At 42.1% G+C, this 17442-nt stretch overlaps 1 protein-coding gene across 1 annotated transcript in view; it reads right to left on the bottom strand.

Moving 5' to 3' along the window:
• Window positions 1-303: 303 nt before the first annotated feature.
• LOC143322250 (solute carrier family 23 member 2) overlaps window positions 304-17442 on the bottom strand; it is a 35760-nt gene continuing 18621 nt past the window's right edge. Inside the window, exons 5-12 of the mRNA XM_076733312.1 lie at window positions 16668-16849; window positions 15067-15184; window positions 14143-14299; window positions 10716-10969; window positions 8570-8734; window positions 6968-7076; window positions 2860-2955; window positions 304-2774 (exon numbers count right to left, since the gene is read on the bottom strand). Coding sequence (XP_076589427.1) covers window positions 2590-2774; window positions 2860-2955; window positions 6968-7076; window positions 8570-8734; window positions 10716-10969; window positions 14143-14299; window positions 15067-15184; window positions 16668-16849 — 1266 coding nt within the window. The 3' untranslated portion in view covers window positions 304-2589. The remainder of the gene's footprint in view (window positions 2775-2859; window positions 2956-6967; window positions 7077-8569; window positions 8735-10715; window positions 10970-14142; window positions 14300-15066; window positions 15185-16667; window positions 16850-17442) is intronic.

Below are 17442 nucleotides of genomic sequence, written 5' to 3'. Positions count from 1 at the left end.
TTTTTTTTCATTTTGACCTTGACCAAAAGGCCAAAGGAAAAAAAGATGAAAAATTAAAACCAACAACAAGAGCAACCTAAATCAAACCTCATATCTAAAACTGGAAAAAAAAAAAAAAAAAACTGAGAAAGATGATGAAAATTTTTATTCACTTTAGAATTCATGTAACAGCTTTACTGTGACAGTTTAGGACTGATTCAATATGAATAAATATTAATATGTTCATGAACACAATTATAGTACAACAGTTAGTATTACTTACATTTGTATTTTTTTTTATTATGTAAAAGCATCTGATTTAAAAGTTACAAAACACCAAACGAAAAATGAATAAAGCAGTAACCTTAATAACGTTAATGAAAACAGCTTTTAATATAATATATTGTGTTCTGTTTTCCAGTGATGTGTTTCTGGAAGTTAGTGTGGTTGATGAGGTAGTGGTGATCTTACTGACATTAGTAATGCCTGAAGAGTGCCTTCAGTAGCTTCATGACACATTTACTAAATACAGTTTTTAACTCATTTCTCTGCAATGGAGCAGTTTCTACATTAATTCATTTCTACATCAATGTGACTTGGATGTTGTCAAAAAGGATGAGCGGCGTCATGCAAAGATTTTCTGCATGCTGAAAGCCTCAAAAAGCTTTGCACAACCAAAAGAGTGCAATTTACAAATGAGAGGATTGTGTTTAACGAATGTCTTTGGAAGCTCGTTATGAGCACTGATTAAAGACACTGGTACTTGCTTTCTGTGCTGTGAATGCTCCAGGCCCATCCTACATCCAGGACATGGTCAAACCATATATTCCCAGACCGTCCTCTGCTCTGCTGCTGCTAATCAGCTTGCCACTCCCTCACTATGATGGTTTACTCTCCACTTCTTTCGTCTCAGACTTCAGACTGCAGCTTTAAACACTCAAACTCTCAAACCGTGTTGGTGCTGTGCTGCTGGATCAGTGTTTCCCAACCTTTTTGAGCCACGGCACATATTTGGCATTAGAAAATTCACAAGGCACACCTCCAAACAAAAATGTCACAAAAAGTATATTCATTGAAATATAATGAAAATCTAGTCTCAATTTACTCAATTTACTTACTCAGTGTGAAATCTGGGCCTGTTTAGTTGAACACAAAGCTGATATTCTTGCAGGAATTGAAGAAAGACACACAGGGAGATTTCACCTGATTGGTGCTCTAAGCCTTAGAGCACCAATCAGGTGAAGCTGGATGATCTTCCACGGTACACCTGATGATTTCTCATGGCACACTTATGTGCCGCGGCACAGTGGTTGGGAAACACTGTATCTCAGTTGATGTTGTTCCAGGACCGTCGTTGTAATTGATCAACAAGTCGGCACAGGGGGCAGGTCATGGTGGACGAATGGGTCAAGCACAGACTTAGTTCACTTATTTTCAGCTTCTTTTTGATTTTATTTTCAGTTTTCTGTGGCAGTTTGGTTAGGCAACCAAACTGCTCGGTTAGGTTTAGGAAATAATTGATAATTATGATGTTGTAGGAACAACAGCAACACGATGATATCCGCAACCAAATTATCTAAATTATCAAACACTGGCGTTGTGCCAAAAACTCGTAAACTGATAGTTCACCTCTTGTGCGGAATCAGATTATTCTCCAGTTGCATCCTCTCTACTCTGTGGACCCACCATCGAACCGCTCGGCTCCCAGGTGGGTCATTCCCTGGAGCTGACAGCAGGGCACTGGACGGACTACAGGATTTGTCAAGAATCGCTAAGCTTGTCTCATACGGTTGATCTGGAGGTCTGAGAGCACTTCCTAGTTAAGTATCTCATCATCAATACGATGTTTTCAGTCTGTTCACAACAACATATGCTCGCAAAAGATTTGAATAATTGACTTGAAAGAAAGTGAAAATATTAGAATATAATAGGATAATTAGGCTTAAATAAATTCTTTTTTTTTTATCTACAGTGTACAGTAACTGTTAGTGATGCTAAATATACAGTACAGCTGCAGGTCATTCACTGTGATCCTTTCCACAGATGGACGTGGTTGTGTTGTGGTTCATCTCATTGTCATGACATTGGAGAGACCGCTGTGTGTTGTTGCTGCCATGTTCACACATTAACGTCACACAGAAGAATTGGCTATCAGCTGCTAAATTGCAGAATGTTTCAGAATGTTTCTCCTTTTCTCAGTTTTTGCAACCAGTGTAAATGAGTAAAAAAATGACAAATGGAAAAATGTCTGAGCCTCGTCTGCCTCAGTTTCGTGCTGGCCCAATCACAAGAGATGTGACATTAATTAATTGGTTAATTGTTATTTTGTAATCACCAAACGTTCCAAACGTCTGCCCATGAATAAAATCAGATGCGGGTCTTTTAGTTTTAAGTTTGAGAACCTCTGCTGTTTACGGTAGTTTTTCAGGTGAGGACGTGCTCAGCAGAAAACGCAGTGTCACAGTGGTTAACACTCACAGTGAGGTTTCATATCACTGCAGGAGCAATTAAACAACATAACTTTCCTTTTTCTCAATGCTTACTAACTTCAGTTCGTCTTAATGGTGCTAATAAGCCAGCATCAATGCTGCCCTGTAAGTCAACGCTTCCTTACTTGGATGTCCTCTGTTGGGCGGTCTTGTAAGACGGGAGGAAGGGCAGGTACTGGAAACACCTAAACCGTTTCAAAACACAGGTGCAGAAGGGGACATCGTAACACGACTGGTCACACGTGTTTGTGCTTTCATTCTGCACTTTGTCCTGCCAGCTGCGGATGCCCCGCTCTTTGTCAGTGCCTGAGAAAGGAAAGACAGTCTGCTTATGGTGACGTTATGGCTTGTGTGATAATTTATCATTGTTTGCACGAGTATTTTGTCATACCTGGAATGGTGTTGTCCAGGATAAACCCAAAGAATCCTCCGATGAACATGTGTGTGGTGAAGAGCACGACAATCACCTGGTCCAACTCTTTTACTCCTTCAAGCAGAAACAATAACATTTACAAGTAACTTATTACCTTCAAATAAATCTCACCGGGAGGTTCGCTTTGCCCTTGCCTCCTCCACATGGAGGTCAGAGGTCATTTTAAATGACAGTAAATCCCTCAGGACAACACTCAACCCACGCACAGTCCATCTCCAATCCATCAATTGATTGGATGTTATATGAGGCCAGACAGGCTTTCTTGACCAGACAATCCACATCTCTGTGTTGAACCCAAGGAACCACGTCCTTGTATTCCCTCCACATGTCCAAAGACGACACTGCCGTCATCAGATGTATACTGGCAGACACAAGGCAGTTTGTACTACAGCATTGATCAAAGTTCATTCAACAGTCCTTCAGATGACATATTCATAAGTGAAAATACATTTTTTCACAACAGTTAAAAGATCACACAGTTGACAAAAGTCATTTTCTACAGCTACCCACGACGACAGCTTTGGTTTTATGTTACCGAGCTTCACAGTTTTTGTCTCTGCGATGGGATGGAGGAGGACAGTGGAGTTTCTGCACAACCCCACATTGCATTTATTTTTATTTTTATTGAATTGCCATGACGGAAGCTAAAAAAAAAACAAAACAGAGTATTAAAATCCTTTCTCGTAATATTATAAACCACTGTTGAGTGTCTTGGCACCAGATAAGGTTTTTACTCAACCTGGACTTCCTGGATCATATTTCATCAGCCCCTTGTAATAGTCCACTTACTCTGGATAATCCACAGATTTCACCGTGAACAGTTTTCATCGGAGCTGAATGCCATTTGAGATCATCAACCTCCATTGTGTAGGGGTGTTGGCAGAAATCTCAGAGATGGATATCACAAACTTGGCCAGGCAAAATGAAAAAAGTCTGCATGGCTGGACACTGCTAGGGTTATGTGAGAAAATACCTTTTTTTTTATTTCCTTCTTTATCTTATCTATCTTATCTTTTCTTCTTGTAAGTATTTACAACACTTTTGAAGTGGAGTAAATGATGAGAAAAAGATAAGACTAACCTGCAGAGAGAAAACTTTGCTGGTACTTGCAGTGAGCTCTCCTTGAAGGCCACATGGATGGCCTGGCAGGATTTCCCAGGAGAGTCCTGTGAAGTCTGCAGGTCCACCGACATTCAGACATTTGGACTTATGAAAGTCGCTTGGTGTCTGAGGGGCAGCCTCTGTAATAACTAGACCACCTTGGCACTCCAATATCCTGAGAAACAGTTGGCCTTTCTTGTGGCATGTGCTACCTCAAGCACATGGTTGAATACAGAGCGCCATTGAATACGTGGATGCCTGCAGGTCTGACTCCCTGCTTTCATAATGCCCCTCAGGCAATGAAGTGCCTAATGAAGTTGTATTGAATTGAATCAAGATCTGCAAACTGTGCTGTCGTAGTTGGACTCTGAACACACACTTGTTCAAAGGACCCATCCAAACACGGACACACAGGCAGGCACACATATTTCCTGCCCAGAGAGGCAGCAGTCAAAAGTTCATGGCACCCGCTGAGTTGATTTAAATCCCACAGCCTGTACATCTAAAGATGTCTGGGTGAGCAGCAGTTTGTTTACAAAGCTGACAGGCCTCTTCTTGTGTGGCGCTATCAGCTAAGTATTGAGGCTGGGGAAAAACTTGGGGGCAAGAGTGCTTTATCTGAGCCGGGCAGATTACAGCCAGTTACATGGCACTTTGCCAAGAGGATTGAGAGGTAAGCAGCCTAGACCCGAGAAAACCAGACAAACCCTCATGCCCAGTGTTGAACTCTGGATTAGCACTTTCCTGGGAGACACTTGCATCACATGACTCATAGGATCAAGGTGTTATGTCTGCAGAGAAGAGCTGTTTAATCTAGAGGATTGCTCTTTTGATGGCGCTTCATAGGAAGCGGCTAGAGACGTGTTCCACGGCCGATCAATGTGTCATCAAGAGCAGAGAATCATCAGCTGATGGCCTTTGATTGATCTGAGCTTCTGAGAGCTCTGATTGATCAGTCTTGATTGTAAAAGCTCCACATGGTCGAGTTGCATCTGTTGGATTAATGTTTCATGGCTGGATTAGTGTAATTGGGTTCTACCTGTTGCGTGTACGTTTGTACGTGTATGAGTGTGTGTATTATGTTTGCGTAACGTCAACTGGAGAATTTCCTGTCTTGAAAAACAATATTTCACTTTATTGTCAATATTGTCAAATTTAATGTCTTTTTTTTCCCAATTTCATTTTCCCATGAGTTCCTCTGCCTACTCAACCAACCACTAGTGACACTACTGGAGTGACAAAGACATTAACCACAGGCTCTGAACCCACATCCACTGCCATTTGTGTCCACTGGAACACAAAATCAACCCCCTGACACCACTAAACCCAGTTTAACCCACATTTAGCCCAGTGGTAATGTGTGAGAATTTTGCCCTCTGTCACCCCACTTTCCTAATTTTCTCCCTTTAATCTTTTTCAAGGGTAAAAAAGTTTCCCGAATAATTTTTACAACTTTTCATAACTTATGTGACATAGATGATGGGTTTACCAGTTGCAGCTGCAGGGGAGTTAAACAGTTTTTCAAGAACATCAACTTTTCCCTGCACAAAGTCAAAAGTCAAAAGTAGTCTGACTCAGATTTCATGTCGCGTCAAGTCGATCTGTAATATCTGTAATCAGTCATGTGTCTAAGTGAGAAGAAAATGATGGTATTGAAAATAAAAGCTTAAGTCAGAAGATGAGTCCGAATTGCAAAATCTGACAACTTGATCTATCCAGTGTGTCTATAGTGTCGTATCTGACAGTCGCCAATAATCTGCACACCTGTGGTGATGTGACTGTTGTTTCCCCGAGTCATTTATAATCAAGATAAGCCTGTCTGAATAACCTCTACACACTGTGTGAACGTGCTAAAAAAATCAAGATCAAGAGTGTAAAAGTCTCCTTAGTGGCCCCTGGAGGCTGAACAGCTTCTTACACCCAACTGGACGCAGGTGGTTTGACCCGACTGCCTGACCAAGATACAAAACAACTGACATTTCTGTCATTAAAATGCCTATTTGGGGCAAAACAAGTAAAGAAACAAACACACACACACACACACACACACACACACACAAACAAACAAACAAATGCACACACACAAACTGATTCAAAGTTCAGGACCAGTTAAGACAATTGAAAAGGCTCTCCTTGCCACTTTCAAATCTAGGCTAAAGACGAATGGTAGCCAAGCGTTTGCCATCTGGGCCTGTGGGATTGGAGGAAAACCTTGGCCTTAGGCGCTTAGGCTGGCGAACCGCTGCCATCTTCTCAAGGGTAATCTGTAAGCGGAGGAGCACACAGCCTCACTTTCAGAGGACCACGTTGCTCCTCTGATAAGGATTTACAGCCTGTGTCTGTTTCTGGCGTTGTTTCCTGATGCTATCTTTGCTCTTTCAAGAACGAGCGATCTGACTGAGTCCGTTCCATTACTGATCTTTTGAGAGTGGCAAGAAAAAATGATCATCACTTTGAATTCACTCCTCTCTGATGGAGCTCTGCCCTCCACCTCTGTGAGAGTTCACAGCTCATCTCTCCATTCACCAACTAGCAATGTGCTAGTTGGTGAATGGAGAGATGAGCTCTGCCCTCCACCTCTGTGAGAGTTCACAGCTCATCTCTCCATTCACCAACTAGCACTTTTTCCTCTGTTTCTTCACTCTTTCTGTCCAAATTACGTTAGAAAGAAGCAGTTTTTCTTGAATGTCTCTGTCTGTTGTGGGACAGAAGCACATGATATTTAATGTCCTGGTGGGACTTGCCTAATGGCGTCACTAATCGTATTCTACCTGTCCCCCAATGTCTTGACCTCGGTCATTCAATTATGCCCCTATCTGATGATCCAGACTAAACAAATTTGTGTATGTTGTTAGGCATAGTCATTATGTGTGTAGATTTAATAATCCTATGGGCTGCTCCCACTTTAAGGTGATACTTAACGTGTGCATGTGCATCAGTGTGTCCATGACTGTCTGAAAATCACCTGTGTCAATGATGCCGGGATTGGAGTGGAACCAGGTGGGTAAAACGAGACCGCTGAAGGTGGAGAAGCCGAGGATAAGGAGGTTACGGGAAGAGTTAAGGTCCACATACTGCAGAGAGAGAAAAAGACTTTGTTTTGTCTTTGTGCATCAGCTGACTGCCATCTCTGTTTTGGAACTTCACTAAAATGTGATTAGAAATAATCTGGATCTTCAAAAACGACCTGACCTCTATTCTGGGCCAGGATTCACATTTATCTGATCGTTTCAGGTCAACACAGGCCAGATCGGTCTATAAATGTCCTCTGACTGGTTAATTAAATTGTAAAGAAGCAACATTTTTCCAGACCCATTATGCAAAATGACTGAGGGGCTTTGACACAGTTGTTGATCAAGAGCCAAAGATCTGCCCCAGTTCTGAGTTAGTTTCTGTTCCAGTAGCTCCCTGCTCTCACGTATTCTCCCACTGAGGATTTTTTTTATTGGTCTTTCTGAATATCTATCGATCTATGTTATACTGTAGCTCCCACAAGGTTTTGACATCTTTGACGAGTCTCGGGGGGGCTGTAGTTCACTGCAAACCTTGTGTCATCATTTGCCTTTTTTCAGAGAAACCCTTATGGGAAAACACACTGTGGGTGGGACTTTGGCTCTCTGCACTAATGATTCAGTGACTGCACAAAGGAAACATTTCTGGATTTGAGTTCATTTTCTTTCTCCCTCAAACTCCCGGCCACTTGGAACCTAAAGAAACCGTCACCGAAATACTTGAAGATTTCAGTTCTCATTAAAGGAGCAGTTTGAGACTTTTCAAACAAGCAGAAAAAAACTGTTTGTGGGTGGTTTTAATGGGCAACAGCGCTTAGACTTGCCCTGCACTCTTGCTTTAATCACCTTGAAATATCTTGTGCCAGGAAACAGTATTACAATTGACCCTAGTTCATTTGGTTTCCTGTGTCTTGGACTCCTTCCCAGCGACACTGATGACCAAAGTATATCACCACCATAAGGAGGCGTTCACGGGTGTGTCATGGACTCTCGAAGGCCAGGCACTGCCACGCTAAATACTAACGCAGAGAGAGCAATGGTTTTGTATTTGATATCTGATATGCAACTGTGGATTATGTAAACTCCCGTATGAAAGAGATGAATATTCACTGTTTCGATGCTGACTTTGAGTAGTCACTTTGGTTTGTCTTTTAAATAAAAGGTCCAGTGTGCAGGATTGAGGAGGATCTATTGGCAGAAACTGAATATAATATTAAGAAATAATATTAGATGCCATTAAATCCTACACACCGGATCTTTAAATTAATTGATTTCTTGCTTTCTGCTTTTGAGCGATCCAAATATAGATTATTTAATTATGTGCGTTTAATTGATCCCCGTAGGACTCTTTTGTTTTTGGTTGTATTTCAGGTCACAGAGTCAGTGCCAGAGCAGCACCCCTGGATCCAATTAGACTCATTATCGTGTTTGTGGATGTTTTGTGTCTCAGGATCTTGAATTTCTAAATATTTTTCAGTGCTTCATTCATTGGGTGCTTCAGATTAACATGTCCACAAAATAAAATATGACATGTTAGATAATTGAAATGAGGTTACCTGGAGGTTTGATATTCCCACCGCTGCAATCATTCCAAACATAATGAGGAACATGCCTCCGATGACTGGGTCTGGAATGGTGATAAAAACTGCTCCAAATTTTCCAAAGATCCCCAGAACGATCATCAGAATACCCGTCATCTGTAGGACCAGTCTGCTGCCAACCTGCCAAGCATAAAATCAGGACAGAGGATCGTTATCCGGTGTGTACAAGATGGGTTAATCATGCATCATCAACTGCGCCAGGTTTGTTTTTTACTCAGAAAAACTTTGAAAAACAGAGACATTTTGACAAAGGAACAATCACTCTCATCTGCAGTGATTTTTGAGTGAAATGAAGACATCTGAGAATGCGGCCTCAGTTAAAGAATGCTCAGGTCAAGCCTGCAAAGGCCATGAAACATGAGGTGGGAGGCTAGGCTTTTATCTGCAGCGGGAGGGAGCAGTGCTGCTCGAAGAGTACATCAAACTGACACACCATCAGTCTGTGCTATAGATTTAATACATACCGTTCTAGTGATGCGCGCCAAGAAAATGCATATAAATACATGCAAAGTCTGTCACCTCAGCATGAACATCATCTGCGTTTGCCAAAAGAGTGCATTCAGACATCTTTATGGATGCTTTCATCTGCGCAGTGCTGATGGTTGCCCATTATTTAACGATGGACAAGTTTAGAATTTTAAAGAATGTGAGGACAATTTTTTTGAAAACAGCTATCCATTTTGGGAGATACAGGGCAGAGGAGGTGTTGCAGTTTCCATCTGTATGAAACTTAAGTTTACAGCACGCTCTAAAGCTCCGTTCACGAAACAGCGTGATTTTATTGTCCATTCCAAGGAAGGTGTACATCTAAAGGAAATTGACAACTTTATGAGTGTTCACATCAGCAGCTCACTAAAGTGGAACTTCAACTTGGGCCATGTGCTAAGAAAAAGCCCTGCAGTTCTGTATTTTTATATGTTATCAGTCTGGGCAGACGTTCGGGCGGCGTAATTAAAGAGTCAGTTTTGTCCATAAATACTGTTTATTATGGGACGGATGGGGTTTTTTTTATGGTTTTCAGCTGACATTTTATGTAAACATCATAATTCTGAATAACTTAAAATCCCTTGATGATGCCCACAGGAGATGGATTGCACATGGATTTGTCGCCATCAACATAAACTCAATGTCAACACCGGAGTGCCCCCTGGCTTGCAAAGCTCTTAGCCGGAGAGACATTGAATGACCATAAATCAAAATTATTTCTGCATTCCACACGTCATTTAGTCTGCTACTCACTTGCACTTGGTGACCGCGTGCATCACATGAGCAGAAGGAACACAGTATGTCACATGACTGAGTCCTTGCAGTGTGACTGAAGTCTAGAATCAACATGACAAACAGTGTTGCCCTTGAGCAAACCAAAAAAATGGAAAATAATTATAATTATATAGTTATATATAGTATTATAACAAATAGACTTGTAACGTAATGGTACTCAGAAAATGTGGGATTAAAGCTTACGACTATCTAAACGTTTCACCTAAAGTTAAACCTGCACATATTTTTTCATTTATGTATAATCTCTTGTAACTTAATCTTCTATTTAACTACGCGCAGGTGGACTGATAATAGAGGATCACAAAGCTTTCTGTGAACCCCTGTGTGCCTCACACTAGGAGCCCTTTGAAGGCTATTATAATGTTCTGGAACATTATGGAAGACAGCAGCAGAGATTCTTCCATGGGGAAGGGCTGACAGGAAGTTAACCAACCCAGCGCTCTGCTAGACCTTAAAAGTCTGCATGCAGACTTCTTTCAAGACACAGTGAATAGTTCCTCTTGTAATCGCTTTAAATTCATTGTGAATGTAACACTGTGGTTCACTCGCAGCTGTTGTAAGCCAGTTAGACCCCCCGTACTCGACCTGCACAGAGTCACATGGCGGCAAAGTTAGCAACTAGCGAGTGAAGAAAGTGGAATATATAGCAGCTAAAGTGCCTGATATTTTTGTGATAAGGAGGCGGAGACAAAAACAGAAAGGAGAGAGAATATTGGACATAAATTCGATAGAAACAGGACTCCAGGTGATGTATAGATATGCAAATGTTTGCTGAAATGTTGGCTCCTAAAACACAAGAGCAGGCTCTTGTGACATGTACCTTGGTAATGCCAAGTGCGGCGATGTTCTGGCTGTAGGAGGTTGTGCCGTTTCCAGTTCCCCACAGCGCAGCCAGGATACAGCCGATGCCCTCCACGGCGATACCTCGGTTTATGGCGTGAGTCGGTGGAGGAGGGGCGCCGGACAAGCGAGCGCACGCATAATAGTCACCGATTGATTCCATAGTAGATGCCAAGACGCCTGCCATCATACCCAACACTGAAGACACGCTCACTGTGGGCATACCCCATTGTCCTGTTGGTACGGAGCAGGCATACTTTAGTTTCTGTGCATGTACACTAGCTACAGACACAAGTTTACATGGCAAGTCCAACTTTATTTATCCCGGAGGGACAAGTAAAAACAGTAATAACACACAAGGCAATTAAATACAACATATAAAAAGAGTAGGAGTTTAGCGTTAAATGGCGGAGAGTGTGAAAAAGTGACTGGTAATTTTGCCAAATGAGTGTTTAAAGCAGGAACCTGAAGGGAAGGTCTGAACCTGTGCAGAGGCTGGTCTGAACGGATGGATTCTGCTTTCTTTAATGACTCCTTATTGTAAAAATCTGTACCTTTAATACATCTGCAGGCCTTAATCCGCTTTGTTAACGCGTTTTTCTGTTTAAGATTGAGACAAGTATGCTAATAGATAAAAATAGACAATTTACATACAATTTACATTCGCCACCTGGATTTAACAGATGAAGTGATGCACCCATCATGCCTAGTGCCTACTGTACAAGCCTGTGGGGGCAGTGCTATGATCTGGGGTTGCTGCAGTTGGTCAGGTCTAGGTTCAGCAACATTATGTGCCCAACGAATGAGGTCAGCTGACTACCTGAATATACTGAATGACCAGGTTATTCCATCAATGGATTTATTCTTCCCTGATGGCACGGGCATATTCCAAGATGACCATGCCAGGATTCATCAGGCTCGCATTGTGAAGGAGTGGTTCAGGGAGCATGAGACATCATTTTCACACATGGATTGGCCACCACAGAGTCCAGACCTTAACCCCATTGAGAATCTTTGGGATGTGCTGGAGAAGGCCCGACTCTCCCATCATCAATACAAGATCTTTGTGAAGAATTAATGCAACACGGGACGAAATAAATTTTGTGACATTGCAGAAGCTTATCGAAACAATGCAAAGCTAGACGACAAAGCTAGAGGCGGTCCAACAAAATGTTAGAGTGTGTGACCTTTTTGTGGGTGCCGACTTTCTTTTTTGGCCGGGCAGTGTATTAGACAAAGTCTCAGGGCTGTCAACACCACACTTATCCCGCTTCCTCAGCTTCGTGGCGTCCCTCCCACTGTCCTGGAGGATTTCCTGGCAGCCTCAGCAGGCAATTGGTTGACATGGAGGGTCATCGGCTAACTGAGATCACCTGGGCCCTTTAAGAGCTGGCCCACATGTTTGCTCTGCTTCTCCCATCCTGGCATCCATCCTGTATCTTATGTTTTTGTTAAACTTGGTTTAATAAATCACTCTTGTTTTGTCTTTGTTTAAATCTCTCGCAGTCACATTCTCAGAGTCAGTTTGTGACAAGCTTAATGTCAATCATATAGTCCGCGATCACTTGTACGCCTCAGCGTTTCCCACATCCTGACAGTTAATGCGTGTGTGTTGACAGATTTGGAGTGATAGCATCTAAAAAAAAAATACACACATTTCACATGTCACATCACGGGACACTTCAGCAGGCTCACTATAACTGTATCATCTGCAAACTTCAAAACCTCACAATGTGATGGCTTTCAATACAGTCACTGGTGCACAGGCTGTACAGGAGAGGAGAGAGGACAGAGGCCTGGGCAGAGCCAGTCGATCATGAAGTCAGTCCTGAATTTATGCCCAAATCCAACAATATTTTAAGGTTTGTTCCAGCTCTGGTTGACACAATAATGATATGTTCCACATGTTTTGAGGGCTAACAGACTACTACCACATGACCTGAGAGGCTCAAAGGTTCATGTGTTCATATGGATTTATAGATGAGTGGTAGTACACATCTGCAAGAACAAAAGTCTAAATGACGAACGACCTTTCACACAAACACCTGTGCAGATCAAAATCATGCTAAGATTTTATGTTACATCTCTCAAGATTTTAACACAGTAAATTCATGGCAGCAGTCCCAGTAGGAAAATCTATAGATTATAGAATTCCTCAGACAAATGGCTACACGGGGCTTTGCTCTTTTGTTCAAGCTATTTACCTCACAAACCAAACAGGCATGCCCAAAGGAACGGATTAAAAGTTTGATGACCTTCGTCTTGACAACATGGCTGAAAGACTCACATACAGTATGTCTGTAAAACACATTTTCAGTTTGGAAGAAATTCTCTTTGCCACAGTTACACATGGTCAACCTGTAATTATTTAAAGGGCCAAATATAAACCTTACATGTACATGTAAGTTCTTATGCATTCAACCATGCAAGCATTTGATGAATAGGTCATCACACATGCCAGATTGGAAAGTGCTCAAAAACTCAGCTGGTATGAGTTTTATCTATCTCAGTGCTTTGCTGGGAATATTGTACAAATAGCTGCAGTCCTACGCTGTGTGTTTTCCATATTTTTGTCATATTATTGTCCTCAAAATATGTTGTGATGTGTCGAAGGATGTGTATTGTGCAGTAATTAAAAGAATTTAAAGCAACAGCTGGTCATTCTCATTCGCTCTAAGACAGTGGTTCCCAACCCCAACTCCCCCCCAGATTTTAGTGCAACTAGCGGTTAGCTGACCTGAAGGTTGCTTACGCAAGTTCAGAGGTCAGAGATAATAAATAGCTTAAGGAATTTAAAGTGGAGCAAAAATATGTTTTAATTTGGATTGTACAGAATTCTGATTATCCAATAGGATGTGTTATTGGGATTTTATAAATTTGATGTGCAAAAATATAATTTTGGTAACCTCACAGCCTCAGCGCAGACAAAATTGTGCACACCCCCTGCGATCTCTTGGGTCCCTGCCAGCGGGGGGCACAGACCCCAGGTTGGGAACCACTGCTCTAAGAGATTCTGCAAGATGTTGGTGGATCACTAAAGAGCAATTATGCAACGGTCAGCAAAGTCACAGAACGCCCTCTGTTTGCATGTGACTGGATATTTGTCAAAACCAAAATTAAGGAGAGTCAGAACTCAGACGATTCCAATGACTTTTGACAATCAGGATACTTAGTTATAGCAATAACTGAGACATTGTTCCTGAAATGTTTTGATCCTCTAAAGCACTTTGTTTTGCTGTATAAATAAAGATTATTATTATTATTGTTATTATTAGACCTCTTGCAGCACCGGCACCCATAGTTATTGTAAAATGCATCCTGTAAACAGATACACATATGCAAGTAAGTTTGACCATTTATGTATCCAGGATCAAAAGCATGCTGTGAAAGTATATCTATGCAATTACCTGGGTAAGGCACGTGGAACCAAGGGGAGTTCGTCACAGCATTGAGGTTGATGTCGGTCCTCGCCGAGAAGCCGTACTCATCGGTCTTTGAAGGAAGGACGTCAAAGATGGTCAGTAAGAAGCAGACCAGCCAGGCACCACACATCCCGAACAAAGCCTAGAATTTGTTGTCACATATGGAGTGTTTCAGTACGTGTAAAACTGAATTTCATTCAGCATGAAACTTGCATAAGTTACTGGTGCAGGACTCTTGAATGAGGATCAAACAGTAACTCAAGAGCAGAAACGCATGCCAGAAAACTGTGCTATTCAGATTTACTGGATTTCATCTTGATGCAAGAAGATGAATTTTGAGAGATGCAACGGTCATATTTAAGCATCAAATTAAGTGAATACAATATGCTATGCATTATAGCCACTCAGCCGAGGCTCCTGCCAACACGTCATCATTTTGGCTGCTGTTAAACATAAACAATATGTCATATCTATTGATGTGAGTAGGTAATAAAGTACAAAATATATGGCTATATGGTTGTGATTGACAGCAACCTGTAGAGGATTGAGGCCGCACTTATCAGCTCTCACACTGACATGGCATGTAACTGCACGCATGTGGCGGATGTTAAAAGCAGGATGTGTGCTTGACTGAAGCCCATCCTTAGATACATAAACGTTCCCAGCGTTCGCCCCTCACCACAGGCGATCTCTACCTGACAGGTAATGACTGTAGTCACAGTTAAGGGCTTAGAGATGGGGCTCACATCATCCCCCAAATAACTCTGACTGCCCATAAAAGACCCTCAACCCAAAACAGAAAATAAGAATATACTTACACGAGCTTATAAACAGGTTTCATGCAGCAAGTCCGAAAATAAAAACGTGCTGTTTGAAATGTGTAAGATCGGAATAGTGTTGGCAACTCACAGAGAAGAGCTTGAAGAGCGGATACTGGAAAACCTTCCACTTCTTATCCTTGTAAGCGATCATTGGAACATCGACTTTGCTGAGATACTGAGAGAACAGGAGGATCAGACCAACTGTGCTGTGGGAAAACAGAAGACAGGGCAAAATGTGTCACTGACAGTTGTTTCCCCGAAGGCCTGGCCCTCACAACTCTTTGTGTAATTACACTTAAGCATGGCAGACTTCCATACACCACACTTAGGAAGAGGTCAGAGCAAATGCACACATCATTTAAATGGCAGGCATGCCTACATGATGCTAGTCATTGTTGAGAGGATTATGTGTAATAACAGTGAAAGTATGGTGAAAGTGGCCATGTGAACATTGTTCAGTGCTTTGCTCAGTTCCCTGCCTTTGAATGGAATTTCATGCTGCACATGAAGCACTTCATGCTGTGTATTAAAACACCGCACACTGTGCATGAAACACTGTTCAGGACCAGTGAAAGTGTCATGGTGCATGTTATTTCAGTGGGCAAGTCTACAGCTGAAAACGGTTCCAATGGACATATGGAATGGAAAATATGCGCTTAAACTAAAGAACACCAAATTCTCAGAAATCTTAATTTTATCTTACGAAAGACCAGGACAAGGCCAGGAGGGTTTGCTGCAGTCAGGGGAGGGAGGTGCAGGGCGTGATATCAGAGAAGGATACCAGCAGGCGTATCTTCCTTTCATGAGCTGTGAGAATCTGGAACTGCTTTAGCTTACTGACTTTTGTAGCGTGTACTTTGTAAAACCTGAATCGTCCTGCAGCTTCAAATGATGATAAAGGATGTTAGCTCCTTTCTGATCATATTTGAAACTGACTTTATTTCCCTGGCAGGTTGTCTTATGGCAGACTGGAGGAGTATTTTTTTGTGTGTTCTGGGAGAGCTGAATTACAACCACAAGATGTTAGTGCCTGCGCTCCAGTAAGCTGCCGGCTGTGCTGAACGGAGGCTGCGGGGGGTGGGGTGGGGGGGGGGGGAGCAGGGCACTAAGGCTAAGAAGGATATGACTGATTACCATCCATATATGGCACCAGGAGGTGGATGTGCTGAGCCTTTTAAAACCCACAAGGATCACTCTATGTAATGACTTTAGTCTGCATTATCTGGAGATGGCCGTGGTAAATGAAGGCAGATTTCATGGGGTTGGACACTGCAGGAGCAAAGGTAAACAAAAGGAGAGTACATGTGGAACTGCGAATTGCAGTAATTGTGGAGATTAGGTGGATTTAAATAGCGGATAGATACTGAATGAGTGCTGACATTTGATTGCACAGAAACAAGGAAGTTTCTCAATTGGAGGAACTGAATGTATAGAAATTCTTGTCTTACTGTGCAACATTTGTAAGGTTAAAGTCTGTAATGCTCAAATCAATCAGTCAAGTGTTGCAATTCTTTCATTACTCTTCATGGGAGAGACACAATATTTTGGCCACAATACAGTTCAACAACACCACAAAATGCAACTTCATGAAGGTAGGTTTTACTGCCGGGCTGCTGGGTCACAGACAGGCGATGAGTCCCCAGGTCTCAAACAAACATTTTGGTTATGTGTAAAACACCGTCCACTCACAGAGCAGCTATTCCCCAGTGACCTCCAGACTTCTTTCCAGCTTCGATGAACAGCGACAAGCCGATGAGGTTGATGGTGGGAGCGATAGCCAGCGGGCCGATGTATTTGAGCACGACGCCCACCAGCCCGGAAAAGCCCAGGACGATCTGGAGCAGAGAGGACACCAGAATGGCTCCCTGGATCTGTGGATGGCAGCAGGGACACAGCTGAGATACATGAACCAGGTTGTTGGTACTCAAGGATGCATCATAGCACAGCAATAATGCTCCTGGAGGCATCTTTAACTTGTCTTTCTTAAATAAAAAGTTCCTTTAGTGCATTTCCGGACTTACCGGGAAACAGTGGGCGGTGAACTGACATGTCATAGAAACAATATGAGCTTTTGGCCTATAACCCGTTCCCGTGTAAAAAGCAGTGACAGGTATATGTTGAGTCTTAAATTACAACAAAAGAGGATAAAAAAAAGGACTTGAGAGCTGCAAATATGGGAAAAACCTGTTTCACCATCATAAATTCACAGCTGCAGATGGATGGTATTAGTCTGAGGTTTTTATGGTGGTGGACACATCTCACCCTGCGCTGTCAGAATAATTCTGTCAGCCTTTTTTTTTGTATCTTTTAGCTTCGATCAGACTTTTTGTGCATGCGCAAAATTTTTGCATTTGAATACAATTTTGGGGTCTAATCAAAAGTTTTGTGGTTTTACCATTGCATTTCCATGCAGTTTTCTGTCCCCTTGTTTTATTTTGTTTGGCCGAAGCATTCATATTTTTAT

The sequence above is a fragment of the Chaetodon auriga genome, chromosome 6, assembly GCF_051107435.1.
Source record: "Chaetodon auriga isolate fChaAug3 chromosome 6, fChaAug3.hap1, whole genome shotgun sequence".
In the NCBI taxonomy this organism is placed as follows: domain Eukaryota; kingdom Metazoa; phylum Chordata; class Actinopteri; order Chaetodontiformes; family Chaetodontidae; genus Chaetodon; species Chaetodon auriga.
This window is presented reverse-complemented; position numbering and strand designations above follow the sequence as displayed.